Raw genomic sequence first — 23,103 nt, 5'->3', positions numbered from 1 at the left:
TATACCAATTGAAGTTTTTTTTAATAATGAATTTTTAAATGAATGTTTTCTTAATTCATCCTAACCTCAATATCTTCAAGTATAACTCAACTTAATTTGTTTTTTGAAATGGTAGTTTTTTTAGACAATTGCAACAATACAACTAAACAAGATTCCATTTTAAAATGTTAATCATCCAAGTCAAATAGACTCAATTTACATGTGTATGCAAAGTTTATTCCACAATAACAAAAATGAACTGTTGATGGCAACAAAGACAGCACCACAACGACGACAGGACAATGCAGCAAAGGCAGGTAGCAAGGATAAATACAGTTGGTGGCTGAAGATAGGAGAGAAAGAGGTAGGGAAGAAGTAAAGAGAGTGAACCCACTAGCAATCAACTAAAGTCAAAGAAGTTTAGGGATCATTTGCAACCATTTTTCAAACTTAAAAAATTAAGTGTCTATTTTAAAATTTCATTGACCAAATAGACACTCATCTCAAGTTCATTCTAAAACTTCAACGAACAAATAGACACACCTATTCCAAATCTCATTGATCGAAAATGTATTTTTCTTTCATTTTTACCTATATACTAATTCAAAATTAAGGAGAAACAAAGAAATTACAAATAAAAAAAAAGTTTGAAAAATATACATTCATGTCAAAGTCATTTATTTACTACATAAGTACATAATCCCGAAACCAAAATATATCAATCAAAGCATAATTCCAGCCCTAAATTTTCCTTTTCTCACTCTTTTTTTCTAAAAACAATACAACGAAACATTTTTCATCCAATCTGAAAAAAGAAAAGGAACAAAAAGAAATTACAATTATTCCAAATTATTAACACTCCCATGGAATTTTTAGGGCTTTAATCAATTTAACTTCATGAATTTCCGAATCTGCCCCTCTTCGCGCTTAATCAAATTGACCTTCAGCCCGTGCTTCATGTAGAAAGTTAGGGCAAGCTTCGGCTCCACCGGATGGCCCGCCGCCACCGTCACCCGGTACCGGCGGATGATCGAAGCGGCGACGTACTTCATTTGGTAGTACGCGAAATCCTTTCCTAGACACAGCCGAGGTCCGCCGTTGAAGGCGGCGAATCGATACGCCGATTCGCTCATGAACCGGCCGTCTCTCATCCATCTCTCAGGTTTGAATTCGCGACAATCTTTCCCCCAAATCGCTTCCATTCTTCCCATCGCGTATATTGCGTAGATGATTTTCGTTCCTTTCTTCAGAATCGTTCCGTCGGGGAATACATCGTCCTCCACGACCTGAATCGGAAGGATTATTAATCAGATCTCTGAAATTCGTTTTCAGAAGAGGAATATGAATGATTAATTACCTCTTTATGATCGACGGGTACTGAAGGATACAATCTTAGGGCTTCGGAAATTGCGGCGTGCAAATACTCCATTTTCTTGATTTCCTCTGGCTTGAACATCAACGAATCGAATCGAAGCTCTCCGGTTTGGGCCTCTTCTCGTTCGCCGACGATTCGGCAAATCTCTGCGAGAGTTTTCTCTTCCACATCAGGATTTTGATCGAGCAACCAGAAAAACCAGGTTAATGCGACAGAAGATGTGTCTCGTCCTGCGAGTATGAAATTGACGCAGATATCTCTGAGGAACTTGTCGGAGAATGGCCGCCCTTGCTCGTCCCGCAGCCTCATGAACACGGTCAATAGATCGGATCTTTGATTCTCGGCTTGCGGTTGCGCCGCCGCGGAGAGTTCTCTCTTCCGTGTTCGAATCACGTTCTCTGCAAATTCGTCGACGGCCTTTATCGATAGCTTCAGCTTCTTCTCCATTCCCAAGTTCAGGTACCTGCTCAAAAAGTAAATTAATTACCCACTTAATTTAATTTGTTTTAATATATCACTTAATTTTAATTAAAGATTTTAAAGAGTTTTACTTAATAAAATGTTTGTTTTTTTATTTTGTTTTTTGGTAGTATTTTTTAGCGCATTAAACCATATTATTTTCCAAACTTGATAATTTCTGCGTTACAAAAAAGAAGACGACTTAGAAGCTCCTACTGATATCAAAGTTCTTCTTTACCATCGTCTAGACTATTCTTAAAAAAAAAATAATGTAAATTTGAAAACAAACTTGTTATTTTTTTAAGGTACTATGTCGAAAAGGAGACCAAAATAGGTTAAAATAACAAATTTCTTTGTTAAATATTTGCCATTTTACCTACTTATGATGAGCATAAGTAGGTCTCATTTTTTTTCTTAACAAACAATATGCGAGGGTGAGATTGATATTTTAGTGGAAAATAAAAGTCTTATACAAAAGTTGGTACAAAACAACCAATGCCCGTTGATTGTACAAGTAAGTCTTACTACCAAGGTGGTCAATGAGAGATAGTTTAGTTATAAGATATTTATTACCTTTATCAAGATTGAAGGTTAGATTCTTTCCCAAACATTTGTTACACTTAAAAAAAGCCTTTCTAACTAGCAAGTCTCTTTTTTAATGAATAAAGACATAATTACATTTGACAAATAGTAACCCTTTCAACTTGTATTTCTTTCTTTAAAATTGTTAATAAATAAATAAAAAGAGAGAAGTAAAAATTTTACATGAATTTTTTTTTATATTAAATGTTCAAAATTTTTAGTTATCTTTATTTTTTAATATTTATTATGCATTTTATATTTCTAGACTAGAAATGTAAAACTAATATACAATTTTAGGAATGTTTCATAAAAAGGAGAAATGTACATACTTATCAAATGCTTATGTTTCTTAAACATCGAAAAATTAGAGGGAAAAAAAAAACTAAAACTAAAACTTTACCAAATTGGTCCTAAAACTCCTTTGTTACTTATGAATTCATTGGATTAAAGTAAACAATCAAAAGAAAAAAGTTCCGATTTTTGAGTTTCTTGTCTTCCCACCAAAATTTCACCGCGAAACAAAACCAAGTTACTTTTCAGTTCCACAACTGCCATTTGGACACCCTTCACAAAAAGCCTTCGCCCAACATAGATAATAGAAAGCATTTCTTATATTATTTGCAAAAACAATATTAAAAAAATTATAGACATAAGATTAAAAAGATACTCTCAGAAAACTATTTGCAAATTTTCAAACTAGAGATTATACCTCATGGCTTTCCATATGAATGTAGGTGTGATGAAGCGCAACACAGTGGCCTCTGTAGCGTCCTCAAAAGCCTTAGCAAATGGAATCTCCGGCAAGCCGCCGCGCAAGCAGCCGGGATCCACCCCAAAGGCAATCATACACACATTATCGAACGTCAGCCTCAGAAGCACATCCTGCAGGTCCACAGCCGCCGGCCGTCCGGCGTAATCCTCCAACACCCCTTCAAGCCTCCGGTGCACCAGCTCCACCAGCGACTCCACCGTCATCCGCCGGAACTTTGCCGAGTGAAACTCTATACTCGCCGTCTTCCTCTGTCTCTGCCACGTCTCATCGTCGGCGCCGAATATCCCGTCCCCGAGGAGGTCCCTCACCGTGTCGCGGAAGAACGGCCCTTTAGGGTAGGAGGGAAATTTGGTCTTGAGAAGATGCTCCAAGTTCCGTGGATCGGCGGTGACGACGCAGTTGAGGCTGCTCAGCCACGGGCCGTGAAATTGAAATGTCCCCTTGTGGCGGCGGAGGAGTTCAGTTATCCATTCGTATAGGTTCCCACGCGCCGCCGTGATCAGAGCTGGTAACATCCCAACAACTGGCCACACTGGCAAGCCGTAACGTCGCTTCTGTCTAACGACATGGATGGCCAGGAACACGAAAAGAGCAAAGAAGATCTCTAAGATTTGGACATCGAGGAGCTGCCGGAACCCGAACTTCCCGGAGGAAATTAGAGGGGGCAGGGAGGAGGAGGAGGAGGAGAGGTTGCTGGAATCCATCATAGGTTTGTGATGAAGGAATGGAATTGCATTGGAAAACATTGGAGGAAGTTTTGGTTAAAAAAGGTGATAATAAGTGGAATAGTCATGCAATATAAGGCAACAAAAGGCATGCAAAGTTGGCTTGTTTGTTTCTACATTTTCTTTTAACCCAAAAAAATGGTTTCAATTTGGTGAGCTGAAAATGTTTGGTTTTCTATGTTGCTTGGAGGAGGAAGATGGCCTAGATAAGCTAACTTCTATTTATCAGCCATGACCAAGAAAACAGATATTGTTTTCAACGTTATTTTGAAAATTTATGATTGGTTGTGGTTTCATTTGTAAAGGTAGAATTTGTTGTTGACTTGAAAATGCACACATGTTTTCAATTAACTATTTGCAAGATGAATTTGAGCAAGAACAAGAGAAAGTAAATAATTTTCCAAACGTGATTTTCCTGGGGTGTTAGAGATTTTTTGTCTGAGTTCAACATGTGGAAGTTGGTATTCAAAATTCTAATAGAATATTATGTCTTAATTAGTTTCTTTCTAAATCATTAGATTATATATAGTGATCAAATAGTTCCAAAGTACTTCTAAAAAACAAAATCAAAAGAATTATTTTGGGTAACTTTGAATATTTTTTTTGAAGGATGTTGGTCGGAACCAAGGTTTTAAATGTCAATCTCGATGGAAATACCGATAAAATGTCAATGTCGATAAACATTTCTGTGAAAGTTAGAAAAATTAAAAAATCGTAAAAAATATTTAAATTAACAAATAAAATTTTTTCAATCTCTAAATTAGTTAAAAATAATTAATATTAATGACGTTTTGTTGATACCTTTCATATTTTGTCGATTTTCTTGTACTACGTGGATATGTCATGGAAACGTGGATGTATAAAGGATTTGTGTGGAGAAATTAAAGTTGAAATTTTCAACTGCTTTGGAGTGTCAATTTGGCTGGGAGGATGCGAAGTGGGTGTGGCCGATGACCTACTAATTAATTAATTAATTCCATTTAAAAATTTTATCAGTTGCATTTTTTCCCCAACTATTTTTCTCAAGTGGACAATTTTTTTTGGGTTTAGGGTTAACTTATGCTAAAAGATTGGGTTGCTCACCTTTCAATAGGCATAACGTTTTAGAGAAGATAAATAAATTTGGTGAAAGTTCTAAGTTCGGCAGAATAATTTAAAATGGATTTTTTCCCTACTTCAATCCGACAAGCTTTGAGAGAGGCACAGTTTATCTTGTGTCGAAGAGAAGAAATGAAGGCTTATCTGGTGTTCGTGTTGATCGCAGATATTGGGCATCTGGAACCTATTTCAACGTCATTTTTGTTTCTTTTCTGTTTGTGTAAAAACAAAAATATATTAAATGGATTTGGTCAATCGGTCTAGTTTAACAAAATAATAACAAAATACATGTAATTTAAATAAAAAAAATTTCAAATTAAATTATCAAAGTAAAAAATCACATGCAATGGATGCGATTACGTGCCAACATGTCATACATGAAATGAATATTGAGAGGTGAGTATGTGCGATTTTCATGGAAGTTGCGTGCAATGTACGGAATTTCCATTTATGGAAAGTCGTGTGCAATGTACATGATTTCCATTTATGGAAAGTCGCGTACAACATACGTGATTTCTATTTATGGAAAGTCAATACAATGTACGTAAGTTCTATTTATGGAAAGTCGCGTACAATGAACATTATTTCCATTTATTGAAGTCGCACAAAATGTATGCGATTTCCATTTATGAAAAGACATGTAGAATGCACGCGATTTCCATTTAAGATATTTAGATATTTATCAATGTAGTTTTTTTGTTTTATTTTCCATATAAAATATTATCCATGTATTAATATTTTGACTATTTCATCTATATCTGAAAGCATAGATTCCATACGAAACATTTTTTTTAATAAATCTCACATCATACAAGTAGAGATATATCAGTATGATAATTTATATAAAAAAATCACTTATGTAAAATGATAACGTACAAATTGAAAATAAAAATACTTAAATTTTCTGGCAACAATTAGATATTTTTGCTTCAAAACATTAGGATGGTAGTTAAATGGAGAAGAAAATTAATTTAAATAATACTAATTGATTGAGATATTTTTATAATAAAGAAACTTAAATATTTTTATAATCAAGAAATTAAAATATTGGAGAATAAAATTATTTTAAGAAAATATTAATTGAAATTGAGATATTTTTATAATAAAGAAATTGAAAAACAAAAAAGATTGATTAAGTTGGCAGCCAATTCAAAGAGATAACAACTCTATTTTAGGTAAAGGAAATTCTTCTTGAAATTTAAAATAAAGAAGTTTAAAAAATTTTATAACAAAAAAAAAAAATATATATATATATATATATATCAAATAATAATCTTATGCATGGTTTAAGTTGGAAACCACCTCAAATTGAAATCGCAGATGGTTACGATTAGGAGGAGAAAGCGCTGCGACTTCGTGTACAAATTGTTGTGAATGGTTGCATCTTTGCTAAAATTGACTGTAATTTCACTACCCTACTTTTGAAAATAATTTATAATCTACATTATTTATGTCATTAATTTTTAAAATAACATTATTTAAAAAAAAATCCTTTGGTCAATGGATAACGTTTATTGCTAAAATGGTTTTTCTTTTAATAGAAAAACATATTTAATGATGATTTTAAAAATAGGTTAATATCTGTGACATTTTGAAGTGAAAAAGTAAAAATAAAAATCACCCATAATTGCAAGTTTAAATTTTCAACGAAAGCAACTCCCTCTCAGAAAGAGAGAAATGTGCAAATTACTCCTAAACTATGTAGTTGTTTCAATTATACTCTCAAATCTTTAAAATTGTGCAATTAAGTTAATTAAGTCAGTGTGATTTTAAAATTTTAGAATTGTAATTACTCAAATCCAAAGTTTAAGATTATAATAACAAATGTGATTTTTACACACTTTTCACTATTTTGAAAAAATGGGTGCCTTTTTGCTTGTCTGAGTAATTTAAGAACGGGCTAAGTTTAAATTGGTGAGATAACAAAATGATTAATGAAGTAAAATAAATAAATTTTAAATCTATGAAAGTATTCTCCATAATTTATTAGAATTATTGAACTTCTTGTATGTGAGGATAATTTGGGAATTTTAAGAAATTGATGGAGAAAAGAATAAGAAATGGACGCAAGACCCAGCCCATTTAGACAAGTGAAGGGGCATTTGGGCTTTCTTTCCTACTGAGACAGAAGGCCCATGTGCATAGTTAGAGGCAGCCCATCGTTCTACTATCAAAAAGTCGTAAGTTTGAATCTCTGCTTTATATGTTATATTAAAAGAAAATCCCAATTTTACCTATTTATTCTAAACAAATCTCTGTAATTTTTCAGTTTTGATTCGTTTAAGGTATTTTCAAGACGTCTACTTTTGATCTATGTATTTTTAATTTTCCTTCATTTTAGTCTAAATACTTTCAAAGCATCTATTTTGATGTCTACGCTTTTACAAAGTGACCTTTTTGATCCCTATTTACAATAGCACAAATTTTATATTAAATGGAAACTCTTTAATACAAATTTATTACTACACTTTGAGCGAAATGTCATGCTAAAATTGTGATAGAAAGAAATTAAATAAAACAAAAATTGAATGAACAAAAATGGTTACTTTTTAAAAGTACATGGATTAAGATGAAAAAAAAAACTGAAAGTACAAAGACAGAAGTAGATCTTTTGAAATCATGTGAACCAAAATGAACAAAAACCAATGATACAAGGACCAAAATAGTAATTAAACCTAAAATATTGATTAACCTACAAATTTCATCCCTCATTATTGATGGTTGTAGTTTAAAAAAATATATATATAACGAAAGTTAATTCTTAAGTTTTAAAGAGTTTCAATTGTCTTTAAATTTTAATATTAATTTAATAGATTCATATTATTAACTTTTATCAGTTTAATGTGTCCATGACATGTACTTATCATAATCATTAAAAATTATATTACGCAACGTGACTACTGAAAAAGAAAAGAAATTTTGTGTTAACTACAAGTAAATTAAATGGATTGTAGGGAAAATAATTATGATGATAAATGGGTTACTGTGCCAAACAAATTAGATTACTTGAAATGCTTAAGTTATTCAATTAATATATATATATATATATATATATATATATATATTTTTTTTTAAGAAAGTTGTACTTGTATATTAAATAGAACTAGCTACATGGATAATGGAAAATGGTCTTTATTCTCAATAAAACTACGAAGTCTAAGGAAAAGTTCAAAGACCAAATAATGGAAGTACGATTTAGAAGATACTATTTAAGAAGAAAATCAACCACCCAATTCACCTCATGGTGGATATTAAACTAATAAATTTAATGTCAATAATTTATTAGATACAAAATTTAAATTAAGAGATTAAATGTAAGTCACGAGATTTATAATTTAATCTAAAATATTATAAAAGTTTTAAGGAATGGATTTAAATCTTAATGAAATCCAAACTTATTGTTTTTCCTTTAACAAAATAAGTCATTACTATTTCTGTTCTAAGAAGCAAAGTTAGCTTTAGAAGGTCAAAATTGTCATTGGACGCATCAATTTAATTAGAAACAAACGAACTCAATTTTATGTAATTATTAACTACCATTTGGATGGTTTTCTAAAAGTCCAAAATTTTACCAAATTAATTGTGTGATAGATAAGGTTAAAATATTGTCATTTTCATTACTTAATTATATATATTTTCAATGTTGTTAGACTTTACATTATTATGATGTCTAATCTAAAAGGTTACATCTCGTTCTAGATGAAATTTAAATGACATTTAACAATGGGCTCAAATGCACTATCTCAAATGCCACAACGAGATAGTGCTTTTTTTATACATCTTGTTAAAAGGTTCTATACATTTTTCTTAAGCTTTCGTCCATTACGGAAAATTTCTCCTTATTGCCTCTCATAGGAGTTTGGACCGTAGGCCATTTGACAAGGAAATTATGAAATTGCAGAGGTTTGGAATTGACTCTATTGTCTCCACTTTATAGAACTACGAGATCACTCCTGTCTATCTAAATTGATCTGGTAAGAAATTTGCAACAAAACGAATCTATTTATTTTCGAATATTCATAATGAAATTAAAATCTTTAAGATAAGTGGATGCAATTTAGGAGGATACAATGAAATTGCCCTTTTTTTTAACTATTTGAGAATATATTTGTCAATTTCAACATTGGTGCCCAAAATTAGTTTAAACCTTTTTTTTTTAAGGATGAAAATTCCTACTTCATTCTCTTATTGGTCCAAAATTTTATCTTCAATATTCTCTGTACCTTTGTGGCCAAAAAGAAGCTGCCACCTGTCACTATTTAGAATTTCAAAAAAGTATATCCCTTTTTGTGGAAGATTCAACGGATAAAAAAGCACATCTAAAGCAATCTTAAGTATAAAAGGAGAAAAAAAAAAGGCAATCTTGAATAATGAATAATCATTTAATTCCTTTGGTCAAAAAAATTCATTTGACCCTCTTTTGAAATTAATAATCAAAATATAAAATATTTTATTTTATTGATCTTTGGGAAAATGCTAATCTGAGCAAGCCTCACTCATATTTAAATATAAATGTTAACTAAGAGAAAAAATGGTAATTTATTAAAACAAAAGGGCATTTTGGGAAACAAAAATGTTGCATCCCAAGAAATTTTATTTCATTTGCATTATACTCCGATGTTAAAGTCAATCTGAACATAGCTCAATTAATTAAGCCACTTATATCTGATAAAAAGTCGTGAGTTCGAATCTTCTCCTCACATAATGTATTTAAAAAAATCTATGTTATTAAAGTTCTTGATGAGTACATAGGAAAAACGTATCCAATAGTAGTATGATGAGAACAAACTAGAATTATCAAACCAATACTTACCGTTATAAAAAGAAGTATTAACAAAACAATTAATGAGTTGAACAATAGCATCAATTAATAAACAATGTTCTCGCCAAAGCGAGCATAGTTCAGCGATGATTTGACATATATCTCCAATCAAAAGGTTATGAGTTCAATCCTCCACTCCCTTACGTTGTACTAAAAATAAAATAATCAATGTTTCCAATTGAGTTGTTTAATTTAGACTCGTGCTTCTTTAAGTTTCACTTTACAATTTTGTTTAATATGGTCTGGTTTCCCACATCGACTACATTCCACTAAAGTTTTAACTGACAGAAAATATTCTAAAACCGATAAGTTACCTTGAATTTTTCTAGCATGTTCATTCTCCAAATACACCAACCTTGTTGTGTTCTTCTTAGTAAACAACATTTCAAGTGCTTTGTAGAATCTACCTCACGAACATGCTTGATATTGTCTAGCAAATAAACCAAATAAAGCTTTGCCACATTTGATCTTTCACTTACTGCGTACCTCATCATCTTATAGAGTATCGTCTAGATATAAGATTCCACAAATCTTGTCCTTTAAAAAAAGCTTCCCTAAATAGCCTCTAATAACTATAATTAAGCTTGTCTACACAAACATTACTTCCACCATTCATCTTCACCGAGCATTAGAAATAACATAGTAGAATTAGCAAGAGATAATGTACAAATAGAAGAACTTCTATTCATTCAATTTGACCTACTGTTCAGGCCACTAGCTTTCAAATTCTCTCTAAACCAACACCACGGACTTTAAGAAGCCACTAACCTACAAACTTTCCAACTAACACATCCACTCATCCACTACTGTAGCTATCAACCATGACATTTGCACAAACTCCTAAAATCTGATAATACTAACAAAGAAGCTAGCACATGTTTTGCATTAATTTTTAACCAAAGTAATTTTTTGCTGGTTTCAGTACAAGTTTACAATTTATATCATTTTTGTCAAATTTTACACTTAATACTATATACATATAAACACATATTTCTTTTTTACTACTTTTGTAATTCCCTAAATAAATAAATAAAAAAAACCCAATCCCCTCCCAAAATAAAATACAAAATTACACACATAAGAAAAATGAAAATTTTCTAATATTTATTTGCTTTTTTCCCCTTTTTTCTTTTTGTGGAAAAAGTCCAAGTTATCCCGGTGAAAGCCTTCACCTTGAGATTCGGTCCAATTACCCTTTTTAATGCCTTTTTCTAGTGACGGAGATTCAACATTGAATTTTTACTCTAATCGCAAATTAAGTCATGAATTAATACGATAATCACGATTTTACCCAAATTGGACAATATATTTACATTTATTTTATAACAAATTATAGTTTGACCCAACGTAAACTCTAAAATTCAAACTCTTGTACTAAAAAAAAAATTATAATGTACTAAGTTTTTTTTAAGTAAAAAAATAAATGTTAAAATGCAGCTTTAATAATAAAATTTACTAAATTTTTTTAATTAATACTTAAGAGTATTTTTTAAACAAATATTTCGATATTTATCCTTAAAAAATTAAGGTAAACTTTACTAAAATTTTCATCAATTTATAGGGTAGATATCATATAACAAGGAAATTATCTTTTATTCATGGAATTATATATATATATATATATATATTTATTAATACAATAAAATAAAATTGCAAATCTTTTAATTGAAGATATATTTTGAGCTATGCTTCAGTATACCTTCTTTTTAAGGCATTTAATATACCTTTGAACATTAGAAACAAAATAAATAAAATAATGGGAAACTTTAGGGATAACAATTTTATTTCAAATTAAAATAAAAAATGCATTACAAAAGTAATTAAGAGCCAGCAGAGAGCACGTGTGCAATATTATTATCGCAATATATACATAATTAATTTATGGTCTTTATAGATTTTCAAAGGTTTCATTTCGAAGCAAACAAATACAAATCGATTTTTAAAAAAAAATAATAATAATTAAACAAATCGGATTCAAAGTTCAAATTATTATTATTTTCCCCTGTAAGAATTAAAAGAATAAATCTCGATTATGACGAAGTGAAGAGAGCATGACGTGGCATATTATATTTGGAAATTTCCATTTTTTTTTTCTGCCATGACAATGACTTTTCTGACGTTTTTAGAAAGCATTTTGCTAAATAAAGAGATTCTTTTTACCTACAGATACATCTTTTTTTATAATAACTGTTTTACTATTTATAGATTAATTTTAAAAAAAATTGAAATTGGTATCTGATTATGGTAAGCTACAATCTAATTAAAACCTGTACCAAAGAAAATCAAGTCAAATATGGTTACAAATTTCTTAAGTTTTATTATTTAATTAAAGAGTCTCCTAAATATGATTTCAAATCCTGTCCTATGCTTTTTTTACAAAAGAGGGTAGATTAACGCTCTAGTCTTGTACTAAAAAATATTCAACATTAAATAAGAAAGAAAAAGACGAGAAGAAATTGAAGACGGATAATTAATTTAAAAAATTATTTTTGTCTCTCAAAATGTTTAGATTCTTTATTTACTCGACTCAATTTTATGGGTAAAATTACTTTCATATATGAAAAGGCGAAAAGTTTACTTGGACTAACTTAGTTCTATTTGACTATATTTTTTAAAATATTATTTAATCTTTTCAAATCGTTTCATTTTATGTTATCTTGTGTCGAAGAAACAACTTATCTATATTACAGTGACTAAATCTCAACAATCAAATCAATCTGGGCATGGTTAGAGTTGATTTAATTCTCATCTTGTAATTGTTGAGAAAAAAAACTAAATTTCAACCACGAACTAAAAATGACCAAAATATAATTTGCAATTGTCGATCTGAGCATAGTTCAAGTTGACGGTTTGATGATGCAATTGTCAAACTAAAAAAAATAACTTCATACTTCAAGTAAAAAAATGACCAAAATACCCCTAATACATTATAAGGATTAAATCCCAACCATAAAAGTATCCGAACATAGCTTAAGTAGCTTGAGTGGATGGTTTGGAGGAAAATAAATTTCAACATTCAAACCAAAATAACGAAAATACCCCTAATGGCTAATTTATAAGGAAGAAAAAAGAGAAAGAAAGCAGCAGTATCTGCAGTCTCACGCATGATTCCAAAAAGCGAATCCTCCTCCTCCTCCCTTTTCTCCTTCAACGCATAAACATAACGTCGCCATTAACACCAAAAATAAAAAGAAAAAGAAAAAAGAAAATTTCTCTTCTCTCCCTCCCTATTTAAACCCACAGTCCTCAGAGAAACAGAATCAGAGATTTTCAAAATGGCGTCTACCATTAATTCCTTTTATTTTCTTCTCCTCCTCCTCTTTTTTCTCGACGCTCTCGCTCTCGGTCACGACGAAGTGGCCCGGCAAGAAGCGGATCGGGTGGTCGGGCTGCCGGGCCAGCCGGCGGTGAAATTCAAGCAATATGCAGGGTATGTTACGGTGAATGAGAGTCATGGAAGAGCACTGTTTTATTGGTTCTTTGAGGCCATTGGCGATCCCCAACAAAAGCCTCTCCTTCTTTGGCTCAACGGAGGTACAAAACTCAACTCACATTTTAATGCAACTCTAATTGTTCATATATATATATGTAATTTTTTTTAATTCCTATTTTATTATCTTGTTATTCGTCCCATAATTATCTATGATAGTTGAATACATCTTTCGAAACACATAATCATGTGAGAGATTATAGTGTAACAATTTACAACGAGGGAAAACATTACTAAATTTCTTAAAAGTTTGGAATTTTTTCACGCATTGATGTTTACTATTATATCATATTCCTTTTTAGATAAGAGATTACATGAGGTGCCAACCTTAGTTCAGCAATAATTGACATCTTGAATTATGTGCCAAAATGTCACAAGTTCGAATACCTCTACTACTATCATACTAAAAAAATTAATAGTTGAATTTTTTTCCTCGAAAAATGGATAAATGTGTCACCATCATTTTACTCTTATTTATTTATTTAATTTTTTTTTTTTGGTATTCATGACAAAGTTTTATACAATAGCAACAATGTTGGATGGTCAATTGGTTAAATAGTAATATTCTTCAAATCTCTACTTTACATTACATGTTGTTGTAAAATAAAAATTGAGTTTCAAATATTTAGAAAATGAATAAGGAGAATTTGAAAATTTTGAAAACTAACACTAAAATGGGAACACTTGACCTTGAGAACAAGATATCTCTTGGAATGCAATTTTTATATTTAAATTTCATGAACTCAATTTATTATATTGTATATCTACGAACCAAACATTTTCTAATGACTATTCTCACGTACATTGTATTTTGATTTTTCTTTATATTATATTGTATTGTATAGAGGATAAAATTAAAAATGAAGAATAATCACTTTTATCTTATATTTCAATTTCAATTTTATTTTGGTTCTTTAACTTAGTCTTTTATTTTCAATTCAGTCTCCACAATTTTGATGCTTGGTTTTGATTTACAAACTTTTATAAATATTTCGTTGTAAAATTATCATTTATCGTACTTTCGATCCCTGTTCTTAAATTTGAATTTTTTAGTTCATATTCTTAAATTTGCTAAACATTAAAATATATATATATATATATATATATGTCAAAATATAATATTTATTTAGTTTTTTCTTTTGAAACAACAAAATATATTTTTATTCAAATAATTGAAATAAAATATTTAAACTATAAAAAAACAAATAAAATGAGAATAAAAGTTTTGATTTGAAAACCATATTTAAACAGAAAGGCTTTTGATTTTGTAAAATTGACAGATGAGCTAATACCATTTAATTTTCATTTCGATGGATTTCATGACAATTAAATAAATTGGAAACTCAATTAAACCAAAGTTGGTAAGAAATATTTAAAAACTTTTATCTACTTTCTGATGCTCTTTATTTTTATCTGAAGCAAGGTCTTAAGTAAATCCATGAATATATAAAAATAAAGTATTAATTAAAAATTGCATAATTTATTTGTGATTATATTAGATATAAATGGTGTAGTGAGTAATGGATATTTAAAATAATAATCAGGACCCGGATGCTCATCAGTCGGGTACGGGGCAGCCGAGGAATTGGGACCATTCTACCCCCAGAAAGGAGACCAACCAAAACTCAAGTTCAACCCATACACTTGGAACAGAGGTAATTTCATCATTTAAAAGAAAAAAAAAAGCTTTTATTTTGTTTTAGTTTTTTTTTTTATAATAATAATAATTGGCCAAATTATGGAAAGTATTATTCTGGTACGTAGTTGGTTTCAATTTTACCACAGCATTTAAAAATTTTCAATTAACCTCCTGTCATTTATTTTTTATTATTTTTGAAAATTTATGCTAGCAACTTATTTTAAAAAAACCATTTGAAAATTAAAATATTTAGTAAAATTGAAAAATCTCAAATGTTAAAACAACCCATAAGATTGGGATATATTTGTATTACTCTATTTATTTCAATTTCAGCTCAACTGTGAAAACGGCAAATTCAAACTCTCATTCCATATCTATTGTATTAAAAATACTTAATTTTAATTTTACCATTAAAAAGTTTCTATTATAACAATTTTTAAGGGAGGCGTACCAGTGAAAATAATGACAATAATAATAAATTTTGGTTGATTCAGCGGCGAACCTACTGTTCTTGGAATCACCGGTTGGAGTTGGATTCTCCTACTCCAACACTAGTAAAGATATCGAAAGACTCGGCGATACAATCACAGGTACAATTATTTTATTTAAGTTGATTAAAATATAATTGTAGTTTATGAATATTTATTTATGGTTGAATTATTAATTTTTCTATTTTCTTCTTTTAACTTTTGAATCCTTAATTTGTTTTTCTTTTTTCATTTTCATCTAGTAGAACTAATCATAAAAATGTGTCGTTAGCCAAGGATTCGTACATCTTTCTAGTCAACTGGTTCCGGCGATTTCCCCAATTCAAATCCCATGATTTTTACATCGCCGGCGAGAGCTATGCAGGTACCGGAATCTCTCTATTTCTTCAAATTGATCCTAAATTCGAGTTTCTCTCTGTAATTAACTGTTAATCTTCGTCTTCTTCCTCCTCCTCTTCAGGCCACTACGTCCCGCAACTTTCAGAGGTCATTTTCGATAAGAACAAGAAAATCGCGAAGAAACACCGCATAAATTTCAAAGGCTTCATGGTAATTAATCCCGTCCTCTGTAGCAATTACTCGAAATTCTCTCTATGTTCATCTTCTGACGATTCGGCGTTTCGCAGATCGGCAACGCCTTGCTCGACGACGAAACTGACCAGCGCGGGATGATCGAGTACGCCTGGGATCACGCCGTAATATCCGATAAGGTGTACGGAGACATACTGAGAGATTGCAATTTCAGCAATCCGATTCCGTCCAACGCCTGCGACGATTCTCTTGGCAAGTATTACGCGGTGTACGATCTAATCGACATGTACAGTCTGTACTCTCCGATGTGCGTTGTGACGAATTCTAGCAGCGGAGGCGGCGGCAGAAGGAGGCAGCGGCGGTTCGCAGTCGAAGGCGTCGAGCCTCAGGCGTTGGCCAAATATGTGAGTGTTTCTGATTTAACACATTTTTGTGATTTGAATCTTTGGAAACTGGAAGGCGATTGCCGATCGGAGATGAGTTTGTGCAGGAAGGATGGCACAAGAGGCCGCTCGGATACGATCCTTGTTCATCGGATTATACCGAGGAGTATCTTAATAGACCGGATGTTCAGAAGGCTTTGCACGCCAATGTCACTAAAATTCCATATCCTTGGAAACATTGCAGGTATCGAAACCCTATTCACATCTCATTTTTGAGATTACACAATCTGCTGCTGCTGTTACTCCTTATAACCATTTATATGATTCATCACTTAAATTATATGATTGAGGTATTGATTTGAAAGATATTCTTCTCAGAAGAATCTTGAGCATTTAAGTAAAGATATGGAGAAGTTTTGGATATAGTCTAAGAACAGAATTATGCAAGTTGGTTATACTTTGATGCCTGTGTCAATTTTGTTTGATGCACATTGATATGTAGTTAAAAGAACAATTGGGATGGTGTGAGTTGTGCTCGAATTTGCAGACTAGTGGTTAAATTATATACCATCGACCAAAATTTCAACGGTTCGAATTCTTTGAAAGATTGAAGTTCCACCAATGTATTGTTGGACTACAAGACAAAGACTATTGACTATTGAGATCGATGTAAAATAGTTGTAACAAAAATTTATGACAAGATAATGGAAACCAATCACTCCTTTATTTATTTCAAAAAGTTCCAAACCGAGTATTCGGGTATCAAATTTGGTTTATTTTATGTTGCTTTCTATCTAAATCTATTAGTTTCTTCATTATTTGTAACAGTTCTTTACTTGGGTGGTTGGGATCCATGTCTTCGGATACAACCCATAAGGGTTTGCCTGTTCTTTGTACATAAAACCCTTGTGATGGTCTTTCGTTTCTCGACGGTGAAGTAAGACTAAGCTCATGAGCTTATTATCCTAGGTCGGAACAAGTTGATAGGATCCCCTTTTTTACGTCCCCATGTCCCTCCCGTGTGGCGACATGGGGGCGAAAAAAGGAAAGAGAGGGATGGGGTTTCTCTCGCTTTTGGCATAGCGGGCCTCCCGGGATTAGTACAACTTATTCAAACTCTTATCAAGAACACAATCCAAAACAATTTGAGTTGGACTTGTAGGAATTTTTTTTTATTCCTTTTGATAATTGAATGTCCTTTATTCAACCATTCGTGGTTTATTCCAGTGACAACATTACATTCTGGAAGGACGCACCATCTTCAATACTCCCCATAATTAGAAAGCTCGTGGAGGGTGGCCTTCGCATATGGGTTTTTAGGTAAATGAAACTTTCAAAACCGCCTAAATTTCAACAATATAGATTTTCTTTAAAAATTATTGATTTTAATTCAGTTGATAATTTGCTTGAAAAAGAGAGAATTAGTACATTACTAATTTAAGTATTTAAATGGCAGTGGGGATGCTGATGGAAGAGTCCCAGTGACTTCAACTAGATTGACTTTGAGAAAGCTTGGGTTAAAGATTAAACAAGATTGGACTCCTTGGTACAGTCACCAGCAGGTATTCTTCTTTTTGTCTATTTTAAACTTGGGTTTGTACTTTAATTTATCAATTTCAAGTAGCTTTGTCAATAATATAATTTCTTTTATTCTAATAAATCTTCACAAGTATTGACACAATCCACTCATAAAACTAATAAGGGGTGATTTGACAATAAGTAGGACAGGAAACTATAGACAAATTAGATAAAATAAAAATAACATGGTAGATACTTCTAATCATGGTTCATATTGTCATCTTTCAAAACGTTAATTTTGGTCTTGACCATTTTGATCAATTTATTTTAATTTTTATCTCGAATCATAATTTTAGCATGACACTCCACTTATTAAATTTCTTAGAATATAGTCCTGAATTTGCATTAAAAATTTCCATTATGAATAAAATTTGTGTTAAAATTTTATAAATAGAGACCAAATTGAACCTTTTGAAAGTAGGAGTACTAAAATAAACCAAAGTTGAAATTACATGTATCAAAATAAACCAAATATAAAGATCAACCAGTACATAGATTTTTTTTTTATAGTATAGTTTGGAAACATTTACAGGTCGGAGGGTGGACAATAGACTATGAAGGGCTAATGTTTGTGACAGTCAGAGGGGCTGGCCATGAGGTTCCAGCACATGCTCCAAAGCAAGCTCTTCAGTTGGTTAGGCATTTCTTGGCCAATCACAAGCTGCCAACTGCACCTTTTTAGCTTCATTCTTCAAAAACCCTTTTTCTTTTTTAAATCTATAAATCACAGTGTTTTGTTTTTAGTTTTTAATGTTGATCCACAAAATTGCTGAGGGCAGATGTTAGGCAATTCTTTTTCTTTCTTTTTTGTTTTGTTAATCTTCGATAGCTGCTTCATCTTGTAAACTGTAATATTGAATATATTGTTGTCAAGAGTAATAAAATTATATTCTATATGTTTGTTGAAAAGTAGAGTTTCAATTCGTGTCGAGAATTTAAAAAAAAAAACTCTATTTGATTAGACTACGAATAACGATATTATCCAATCTCTTTATATAAATAATATTAAAAAAACTATAAACTCTTTGAAATCTTAAATAATAAATGATTTAACTTCAGTTAGATGTGGAACTTCGTTGTGAAAGTACCACATATTCGATGTACGAATTTATTTTAAGGAGTATTTATATACGTCCAAATCAATTAGACTTTTGTTTGTTAAATCTCAAATTACCCGGATAAAAATAATTATAAACTCCCCAACAAAGAAAAAGATGTATTTAAAAAAATATAGCTTTCAATTTTTGCAGGGGAAGAAAATTTAAACCCGGATATTTTCCTAATAATTTCCCCGTTTGTAATTTTCTTATTAATAACAATCGTTCAAACAACTCCGACCAATTTCCAATTTTCATCGCATACAAACCCATTACGGAACGGAAGTTTCAATATCTGTCGCTGTTCTCACAACAAAGTCAAATTATTGAAAAATATGCGAAATATGGCCTTTTTCTTTATCATAAAAAATAAAATTAAGAATAAATAAATTTCTTTTCTCGTCTAATTCTTTGAAAATCCCAATTATAAGTCTGTAACAATCGAAGTTCGATTGATTATTTGCCTGGGCCTGAAAGGAAGGGGAAGCGTCTAAGCATCAAATTCATAGCTCTGTTTGCTTCGATAGAATCTCCCGGAAACTCGGAGAAGACCACGACTGAAACCAAACGCCACGAGAACCCATGCGATTTCCCTCGGCTAAGTAGAGGTATAACGAAAGAAGCATTATCAGTTCTTCAATTTCATAGATTTGAGTTCGTTTTCTGCTGTTGGGTTTTCTTTTTAGCTGTGATTAATAGTCGATTAGTCTGTAAAATTGGACCAATACTGCTAAGAGTTGATCCTGAGGAATTCTGTAAAATCTCTCTGTCTACTGACTTTATGTGGAGTGAAGAGGGTTTTCTTATTCTTCATTAATTGAGTATCTATATTGCTTTTGGATTGAGGTTGAAATTTTCATTTGGAAGATGGGGGATATTAGAGCTTGCTTGAGAGTGTTCTTTAAATGCTTTGTATTTTCGTTTTCATAATCGTTTTAAAGAATTATGATTTGGTTGCTTATAAATGTTAGGATTGTTGTTTTCTTGAAATTATGATTCACTAGTTCATGACTTTTTGGGATGCACAACTTTAAACGTTCTGGAAAACAAACTAAAATGGGGACCTTAGAGCTGGTTTGAGAGGGTTTTCAAAATAGTTTTGAGTTTTTGTTTCAAAACAGTTTTACAGAATTTTGATTCGCTCGTTCATGATTTTCATAGGAAGAACAAGATGAAATATCACTTAGTTTTTGTTCTAAAAAACAATTGAAAACGATTCTCCTCTGGCTTGAACATAATTTGTTGTTTAATCAGTTTTCTTTGGCTTATTATTGCAGAACAATTTTCTAGGCATGGAAGTTGTGTCTTATAACTCAGCACTATGCAGGGATCTTGTACTTGTAAGGACTAATTGTGTTAGAAAAAGCTTGAATTCAAGTTGTGTGAACCTCTCTGGCTTGAGGAAGCGCAGAATTGTGTGCGCCAGAATCAAAACCAGAAGCAGATTTTGGGGTTCTTCTATTGTAGAGCAAGTTCTGTTAAAAACTTCCTACCATTGCAAAGGTTTCTTGTCAAAGCATCCCCATGAAAGCTCTCAACCAAAGGTTCTTTGCAGAAGCTACAGTGGCTATGTCATTGATGGAGAAGAAGATTCGATAAGTATATCGGAAAGCAGTGAATCAGCGAGTAAAGTTCAGATTCCCGGTTTGCCCGATGAATCTAATGGTGAATCCAGTGCTCCAATCAGTAGTTGCTTCTGGGAATGGAAACCAAAACTTAGTGTGCACTATGCACAAGCTGGATCTGAAAATGTTAACTCTCCACCAGTACTTTTTCTTCCTGGTTTTGGGGTTGGTTCGTTCCATTATGAGAAGCAACTGAAAGATTTGGGACGTGATTACAGAGTATGGGCCATAGATTTTCTTGGACAGGGCATGTCATTACCAGTTGAAGATCCTACTTCACATTCTAAGCATAGAGATAAATCAGATGGGAAAGATTCTGCTTGGGGTTTTGGAGATGAGACTGAACCATGGGCATCTGAGCTTGTTTACTCCATTGATTTATGGCACGATCAAGTCCGCTATTTCATCGAACAGGTATCCAAAAGAATCATTCATTTTCCTTCATGTTTTTTCCCGTTCCAAGGAATAAAATAGAGAATGATGTACTTGCTTTGAGTAGGAATTTGACGTCTTAAATGGGCCTTGCAGGTCATTGGTGAACCAGTCTACATTGTGGGCAATTCCCTTGGAGGGTTTGTTGCATTGTACTTTGCAGCATTCAATCCTCAATTAGTAAAGGGCGTTACATTGCTAAATGCAACTCCATTCTGGGGATTCCTTCCTAATCCCGTAAGATCTCCAAACTTAGCAAAAATATTTCCTTGGAGTGGAAGGTTTCCGTTGCCAGATAGCGTGAGAAAGCTCACGAAATTCGTGTAAGCTTTTCATTAACCATTCAACGAAGTCTTTATGAATCTTTTCTTTGTTTCCATTCTCTTCTTTACCTTCTGTCCGATTTCAGTTGGCAGAAGATTAGTGACCCCGAAAGTATAGGAGACATACTCAGGCAAGTCTATGCAGATCACACGACAAATGTCGATGACGTATTTTGTCGTATTGTGGAAACAACACAGCATCCAGCTGCAGCTGCATCATTTGCATCAATCATGTTTGCCCCTCAGGGACAACTATCATTCTGGGAAGCTTTATCAAGGTAGGAAATAATTTTGATTCTAAGACTCAATCTCTTGCCCTGTTCTGTTTTTGACTTAAATTTGTTTGTTTCTATTTGTGTAGATGCCATTTGAATTCAGTGCCGGTTTGTCTCATGTATGGGAAAGAAGACCCATGGGTGAGACCAATTTGGGGGCATGAGGTGAAAAAGCGAGTGCCAGAGGCTCCATATTACGAAATCAGCCCTGCAGGCCATTGTCCTCATGATGAAGTTCCTGAGGTATACTTTTGCTGTTCTCTAGATTCATTTCTCAATCAAATACAAAATGGATTCTAAAATCCAAAATCCACATCCTCTGCTGATTTCTTTTACTGATCTACCCTTATCGTTAGTGTCTTTACTTTCCGATATGAAAACCCTAATGAATTAAAATTAGAAACCCTTTGGATATATGAACTCTAATTCACAAAAATAAAACCTTGCCATCCATGTAATTTCAACCCTAAGGATTATGTTAGATTCGAATTGCCTTAGGATTAAATATCTTGAGACGAAAAAAAGTTTATTGGCCTAATAGTCTAACACTTCACAAGATATCATCCTACTCGAATGTTTTTTGGCATGCAATGAAGATTCAATTAGCTCTAGACTAAACTTGAAAGAACAGCTCGACAGCTAAATTAATTCGTTAATAATGATATGATCTAAAACAGCCAAATGGCAAGGCCTTAGAAAGCCTCTCAACTAAACCTTATGCAACATCATAAATCATTATGTGAAAACATTAAGGTACCTCTACTTTTAATCCCGAGTCCTTACGAACATCGAATGTTTGATCTAGAAGCTCATGTGATGAATTTGTGGGTTTGGCTGATTTAAGTTCCATTTTCAGTTTCTGGGTGTAAGAAAACTGAAAACGTAGCATGTTATTTAACAGGTGGTGAACTTTTTAGTACGTGGGTGGATCAGAAACTTAGAGACAGAGGGTTCAGTAGAATTGCCTCTTGTGGGGGAACCAGACAACATGGGAGAGGAACACAACAACATTGTTAAGGATTTGGAATATGTAAGAGAAGGATCAAAGAAGTCTGTTTCTGTGCGATTGTATGGATCCAGATCTTCACTTTTTGATCAGATAAGTTCTTTCTTCAGAACTTTACCAATCAAATCTTGACTGACAACTATCCCCCATTGTCCTATGTAATGTGATTGCTTGCTTAGCCTTACGAATCCTCTCTGGTTTGTTGCTTGTTTTATGCTTGCCTTCCACTGCAAAATATTCTCTTCGAATAGGGTTCTCGTTCTTTTTCTTGTTTGTAAAAATGAAAAATGATTTAATCACTATCTCATTTTTTTTTCTCAAGTACAAGCAGGATCAATCTCAAGTACATGCTGAGCTACTTTTGTTGATTTTCATTTATATTGCATTTAATTCGATTTATGTCAATTTTAAATGAGATTTTACC

At 32.1% G+C, this 23,103-nt stretch overlaps 3 protein-coding genes and 1 long non-coding RNA gene across 5 annotated transcripts; 3 read left to right on the top strand and 1 right to left on the bottom strand.

Annotated features, from left to right (window-relative positions):
- Positions 1-614: 614 nt before the first annotated feature.
- CYP86B1 (cytochrome P450, family 86, subfamily B, polypeptide 1) lies at positions 615-3,913 on the bottom strand. The gene is made up of 3 exons (XM_022298032.2): positions 3,105-3,913; positions 1,337-1,817; positions 615-1,265 (listed from the first exon to the last, which is right to left on the bottom strand). Exons 1-3 carry the CDS (start codon positions 3,911-3,913, stop codon positions 864-866), a joined length of 1,692 nt encoding a protein of 563 aa, XP_022153724.1. The 3' UTR covers positions 615-863.
- Positions 1,674-4,196, top strand: LOC148208861 (uncharacterized). The gene is made up of 2 exons (XR_015787396.1): positions 1,674-1,813; positions 3,130-4,196. It is a non-coding gene; the product is annotated as an uncharacterized LOC148208861 (long non-coding RNA).
- Positions 4,197-12,980: 8,784 nt separating this feature from the next.
- On the top strand, positions 12,981-18,830 carry LOC111014585 (serine carboxypeptidase-like 34). The gene is made up of 10 exons (XM_022289381.2): positions 12,981-13,346; positions 14,847-14,957; positions 15,436-15,531; positions 15,701-15,793; positions 15,890-15,978; positions 16,056-16,364; positions 16,451-16,587; positions 17,571-17,663; positions 17,800-17,905; positions 18,454-18,830. The coding sequence occupies exons 1-10, from the start codon at positions 13,088-13,090 to the stop codon at positions 18,601-18,603; spliced, it is 1,443 nt and encodes a 480-aa protein (XP_022145073.1). The 5' UTR covers positions 12,981-13,087; the 3' UTR covers positions 18,604-18,830.
- Positions 18,831-19,449: 619 nt separating this feature from the next.
- On the top strand, positions 19,450-22,863 carry PPH (pheophytinase). 2 transcript variants are annotated; one of them, XM_022294267.2, is made up of 6 exons: positions 19,450-19,626; positions 20,296-21,057; positions 21,172-21,398; positions 21,485-21,676; positions 21,760-21,916; positions 22,575-22,863. In XM_022294267.2, exons 2-6 carry the CDS (start codon positions 20,311-20,313, stop codon positions 22,809-22,811), a joined length of 1,560 nt encoding a protein of 519 aa, XP_022149959.1. In that variant the 5' UTR covers positions 19,450-19,626; positions 20,296-20,310; the 3' UTR covers positions 22,812-22,863. The 2 variants fall into 2 exon arrangements, with proteins under 2 accessions (XP_022149959.1, XP_022149967.1); XM_022294275.2 differs by lacking the exon at positions 19,450-19,626 and adding an exon at positions 19,634-19,773.
- Positions 22,864-23,103: the final 240 nt, after the last annotated feature.

Source organism: Momordica charantia, assembly GCF_013281855.1.
Source record: "Momordica charantia cultivar OHB3-1 chromosome 9 unlocalized genomic scaffold, Mcharantia_2.0 BLBB01000009.1, whole genome shotgun sequence".
In the NCBI taxonomy this organism is placed as follows: Eukaryota; Viridiplantae; Streptophyta; class Magnoliopsida; order Cucurbitales; family Cucurbitaceae; genus Momordica; species Momordica charantia.
This window is presented reverse-complemented; position numbering and strand designations above follow the sequence as displayed.

Bases quoted from the DNA above. Each gene is read 5' to 3' on its own strand.
- CYP86B1 (XM_022298032.2), bottom strand. From the start codon at position 3,913: ATGTTTTCCAATGCAATTCCATTCCTTCATCACAAACCTATGATGGAT. The intron at 1,818-3,104 runs GTATAATCTCTA...CTTTTTGAGCAG, and splicing joins TTCATATGGAAAGCCATGAG to GTACCTGAACTTGGGAATGG. The intron at 1,266-1,336 runs GTAATTAATCAT...CTTCCGATTCAG, and splicing joins TACCCGTCGATCATAAAGAG to GTCGTGGAGGACGATGTATT.
- PPH (XM_022294267.2), top strand. From the start codon at position 20,311: ATGGAAGTTGTGTCTTATAACTCAGCACTATGCAGGGATCTTGTACTT. The intron at 21,399-21,484 runs GTAAGCTTTTCA...GTCCGATTTCAG, and splicing joins AGAAAGCTCACGAAATTCGT to TTGGCAGAAGATTAGTGACC. The intron at 21,677-21,759 runs GTAGGAAATAAT...CTATTTGTGTAG, and splicing joins TTCTGGGAAGCTTTATCAAG to ATGCCATTTGAATTCAGTGC.
- LOC111014585 (XM_022289381.2), top strand. From the start codon at position 13,088: ATGGCGTCTACCATTAATTCCTTTTATTTTCTTCTCCTCCTCCTCTTT. The intron at 14,958-15,435 runs GTAATTTCATCA...TGGTTGATTCAG, and splicing joins CCCATACACTTGGAACAGAG to CGGCGAACCTACTGTTCTTG. The intron at 17,664-17,799 runs GTAAATGAAACT...TTTAAATGGCAG, and splicing joins CTTCGCATATGGGTTTTTAG to TGGGGATGCTGATGGAAGAG.